Source organism: Mizuhopecten yessoensis, unplaced genomic scaffold, assembly GCF_002113885.1.
Source record: "Mizuhopecten yessoensis strain PY_sf001 unplaced genomic scaffold, ASM211388v2 scaffold419, whole genome shotgun sequence".
Lineage (NCBI taxonomy): Eukaryota > Metazoa > Mollusca > Bivalvia > Pectinida > Pectinidae > Mizuhopecten > Mizuhopecten yessoensis.
In genome coordinates, this window is record NW_018403537.1 from 353,835 (window position 1) to 358,670 (window position 4,836).

At 52.6% G+C, this 4,836-nt stretch overlaps 1 protein-coding gene across 1 annotated transcript; it reads left to right on the top strand.

Moving 5' to 3' along the window:
• The first annotated feature begins 2,945 nt into the window (after nt 1-2,945).
• LOC110448384 lies at nt 2,946-3,737 on the top strand. Its single transcript, XM_021494599.1, has one exon. It carries the CDS (start codon nt 2,946-2,948, stop codon nt 3,735-3,737), a length of 792 nt encoding a protein of 263 aa, XP_021350274.1.
• Nucleotides 3,738-4,836: the final 1,099 nt, after the last annotated feature.

Genomic DNA, 4,836 nt, shown 5'->3' on the forward strand with positions numbered 1-4,836 from the left:
TGAACCAACCCCCAATGAAGTATTCTCCGCGAGTCCAGCAGCCAAGTTCTACTGGATAAATAAGGAACTTCTCCGATTTAGAGAGGGTACAGCATTTATTAGGGGGAAGGATTCAGATATCGAGTTTTTAGTGCTTCCTAAAGGACTGAGAACAACAGCGATGCACCTGCATCATGACCTGCCATCAGCCGGGCATCAAGGTATTTCCCGCACGCGTCACAAAATCAAGGAGAAATTCTTCTGGTATGGCATCACAAAGGATGTGAAACGATATGTGTCATCGTGTGACATCTGTAACCGGAATAAGAAACCCTCGAGGAAGTCAAGATTCCCTTTAGTTGCGTATCACGCTGGTGCCCCCATGGAGAGGGTACACATCGACTTCCTAGGACCGTTGCCCAGGACTGGTCAAGGACACGAACATATCTTAATGATGGTTGACCAGTTCACAAAATGGGTCGAGATTATTCCAGTCAAATCCCAAGTTGCTGAGGTCACGGCCAAGGCTGCTGTGAACTCATTCTTTTCACGTTTCGGAGTGCCTTTCCAACTGTTCTCGGACCAAGGTCGAAACTTCGAGAGTAACTTGTTTATCTCCATATCGGCCATTCTCGAACGGACAGGTCGAGCGGTACAACCGAACCCTTATGGATGCTGTACGATGTTTTGTCGGGAAACGACAAACAGACTGGGACGTGTTCCTCCCTAAACCGGAACACGGGCCAAACCCCAAACATGATGATGCTGGGCAGGGAGGTTAACCTCCCAGCTGATCTCATGTTCGAGTCTTGTCGAACATCGGAGCAGCTTGATGTAGCCCCGTACATATCTCAACTGGTGAAAACGCTTCAGGAGGTACACCATTTGGCTCGACAAAAATTAAAGGAAACTCAAAAACGGATGAAAAGGAATTACGACCTCAGGATCCTCACCAAGTCGTATGACAAGGGGGATCGGGTGTATATTCTGGACAACAGTTCTCCGAAAGGAAAATGTAAGAAACTGTGCCCCCCATGGAAAGGACGGGGAATAATCCTTGAGAAAATAACACCATATCTATTCAGGGTACAGTTGCATAACAAGGTAATGGTTCTGAATCATGACAAGTTGAAACCTTGTCGGGATCGACAACTTCCCGTGTGGTTGCGCAACTTCTCGGTTACAGAACCGTTGCCGGTGGATGGAAACACTGACGAGGGTGTGTACTGTTTGTGTAGAAAACCCTGGGGAGGACAGTTTATGATCCATTGCGATTACTGTGGGGAATGGTTTCATGGGTTTTGTATCAATATCGCACCATCAGAAGCTCTATATATCGATAGATACAAGTGCGCTGCATGCAAACGGGTGGGTTCGGCACAGCATTTATAGAATCGTCTCTCCCATTGCAGGTAGACGGTATGGCCCAGGTAGATCAACCCCCCGAGAAGCCATTTTTAACCGATCTGGAACAGAGCGCCGCCGTAGGACGGCTTCTGGGCGCAAGGTATTTGCTCAGAAGGCTGTTCTGCGAGACCGACATGTCTCAACCTGATTTGGAGTCGTCATTGCTAGGCCAAGTGGCTATAGCGAGACGGACCAACCGACAAGACTGGATTGACGAGGCTATACGAGGAGCTCGTTCCCTTTTCTCTAATGCCTGGATCCGGCAGAATATCGGTTGTATAGGTGGAAATGACCCACCTAAGCAAGGGGCAAAAATAAGGCCAAAGAAGGCCAAGGGAAGAAGAACACAAGGCTAGCGCAACGGCTAGACGGGAATCTGCCATCTCTCAGCACGATGTTCTTGCCCCGGTTATCGACATTCGGAGGTACACAGACCCTACCATCCCCACCACGGTCACCGAAGTGAGTGCCGAAGGTGAGACGGTTGTCCAGAATCCGGTTTCAGCAACCATGACCTATGCGGTTGTAGAAGACACCACGGTCACCGAAGTGAGTGGCGTAGGTGGGGTTGTTGTNGAAGACACCACGGTCACCGAAGTGAGTGGCGAAGGTGGGGTTGTTGTCCGGAACCCGGTCTCGGCGACCATGACCTATGCAGTGGTGTGTCGGACAGGGACCAGCAGGTCCAGGGAGAAACCAAATCCTCCCCACATCCCCAACGCTAAGGTAGTTTTGGGCAGGCCGACAGGGGGTAACAGGCAGATCTTAAATCCCCAGGAGCCCTCGGGCCAGGGAGTGCGGGAACGACAATCGACATCTCCCGCCGAACAGGTGATAGCACAGAAAGACAGTGCGGAATTGCCTCATTTTAGCCCGGCACCACTCTGTCACCCGAGTCCGGAGCCGAGGATGAGTCTGCTCATCCAGGGCCTCTCTTCACCGGAAACCCTGGCGCCATCGCCAAAGCGGTCATGGACCCAGGGAAAAGAGAACTCGCCAAGGACCGGAAATGAGGGGAACTCCAAGGTAAGCAGATCCCCCAGCCGAGGTCACCCTCTTGCCACTGGTGGTTCGTATGGAGCAGGTCGTCGCCTGCCGTCTCCGTGTCAGGCAATCACCACACAGGTGTATGGCCGCTCTAGAGGGAGTGCTGAGCCAAAAGCCCCTCAATCCAGAGGCCGGGAGGCCCGTTCCCGGGCACGGGGTGCAGAAGATGCCATGGACTTCAGGGGATCCCGAACTTTTTGGAGCTCCAGGGTGCCAGATCAGTCCCGGAGGCCCGGTAATCCTCGGAAACGGAGGGCGTCGCGGGTGGAGGGCTGGGAACAAGCCCTGAACCAACCCAGGCCAAAATGGGAAGGCACGCCAAAGTAGGGCGTAGGCAGGTTCAGGGTTGTACAATCTCTGGATGTGGGAAAGAGACAACTTACCCTAAGCTCCATCTGATCGAAGATCATGTCCCGGCTATCTTCGCGGACAGACCACGAACGTCAGATCCCGGGGGACGGGGAGATCTGGACGAAGACCTGGCAAACACCCGGTACACTTGTCTGGTTGTTATGGCACAGTGTATGCTGGGTCCACGCGCCACATTGCAGGACTTGTGCGACCATATCGATGGCCATAACCTCATCCTCCCAGGCTGGCAGATCACCGCGATTCAGGAAAAGGCCATGGTAGAGATGTGTAAGGTACTGCACATCACGGTGCCGAACCGTTTTTGTCTGTCCCCAATCAACTCCCCAGCGGCCCTCGTACACTGGAGGTGTCTGACCGTGATCGCGGGGGCATTGTCGCCAGCTACCATGGACAGTCTGAGGGGGACCTATGCTCAACCCATACACCAGACTGTCCATGCCTCCGAGGCACCCTCAGCTAGTTCATCCAAGGAAGAGGTTGAGGAGCGAACGACCGGAGTGTGGAACAATGAAGAACAGGTCGGGGAGGAACCAGAAATGCAGGGGGACTCGATGGAGGGGATGCAGACGGTAGTGTATGCCTTTGACAGTCATTTCCACCTGGACAGGACTCGGTATAGGCTTCGGCTGGAAGCCAATGCGTCCGTAAAAGACGTGCAGGAGGTCATGGCCACAGAGTCCGGGGACTACCTCGTCCAGGTCTCGGGAGGGGTGGTGGTCTATTGCGACCCGCCTACCTACCCCTCTGAGGAAGAAATCAACGAGTTAGTCCAGGACGGGTTCCGGGTAGTGGTTGGAGTCCACCCCAAAATTATAGCGGCGCCACAGGCAATCGAGCACCTCACATGGCTCTTGACCTTACCTGGTGTAGCTGGATTAGGGGAGATTGGAATCGACCACACAGTGGACCAGCACGACCAATGGCATGACTAGGAACGGCAGCTCAAGGCATTGTTGCCGTTATTGGACCCAAGCAAAGTGCTGGTGCTCCACATACGGGGAACCCGGAATGACTCTACAGGCCTAGAGGCTTACATGAGATGCTTGGATCTTCTGGAGTATCGAGTGAGCAGTGATCAGAAGATCCAGCTTCACTGCTTCACGGGCCCGGAGAGTGTGGTCCGGGACTTGTTAGCCCTGTTCCCGAACACCAACTTCAGCGTGTCGGGACTGGTCTTCCAGTTCAACGAGAACCAGCAGAGAGCTCTACAGGCCATCCCACAAGACCATCCCCTGGTGGAAACGGATGCTCCATACTTTCCGGTCAGGAAGGAATTCCCATGCAGTGCCCCGCATTTGCTTGACGTCACTGCCCAGAGAATCGGCGAACTGCTGGGTGGCATGAGCATGGAGGATGTTCTGGAACTGACGGAAAGAAACGGTAAGAGTTTCTTTCCGTCAGAGTGGATCAAAGACCCGGAGAGAGGTCAGGAACCGGAGAAGGTTCCAGGAGTGAAGGTCCCCTCTGGACCCGAAGTGAGGCGGAGGATAGGACAATAACCTATACATACGTTAAGGGCCGGGGGATATAGGGAGATCGATAGGGAAATCATTACGGGTTTCAAAATATAACAGGGGAGAGTGTGGTGAAATTGGCTTCCTTCCTAAGCATCCAAGTGACCTTGACGCTCCCCTGGACCGGGATTACCCAGGATTCCCTGGCCTCTTGAGCTAAACCTACGAACAGACGAACACGTGAATAACACACCGCAGTTCAGTTCCACATAATTCTCAGATTCAAGGACCCGGAGACGGACTGGAGTTCCTTGAAGAAACCATCCTGCAACGTGAACCAGCACCCAGGGTGAGTGTTGCATAACAATAGTTGGTTTTTACCATACAAGGCTCGCTAAGGTTTTCATATAGTTTTGCAGTAGTTGCTACCATGTTTTTGATAGAAGCCATTTCGTGTTCATGGAGTTATTCTTGTTATGAGTGGGGAGGCTTAAATCTATCATAACTGCTTACAAGATATTTTTCTGGGCATTTTCACGTATGCTATGCATTCTTGAAAAATAAGCAGCACAAACGG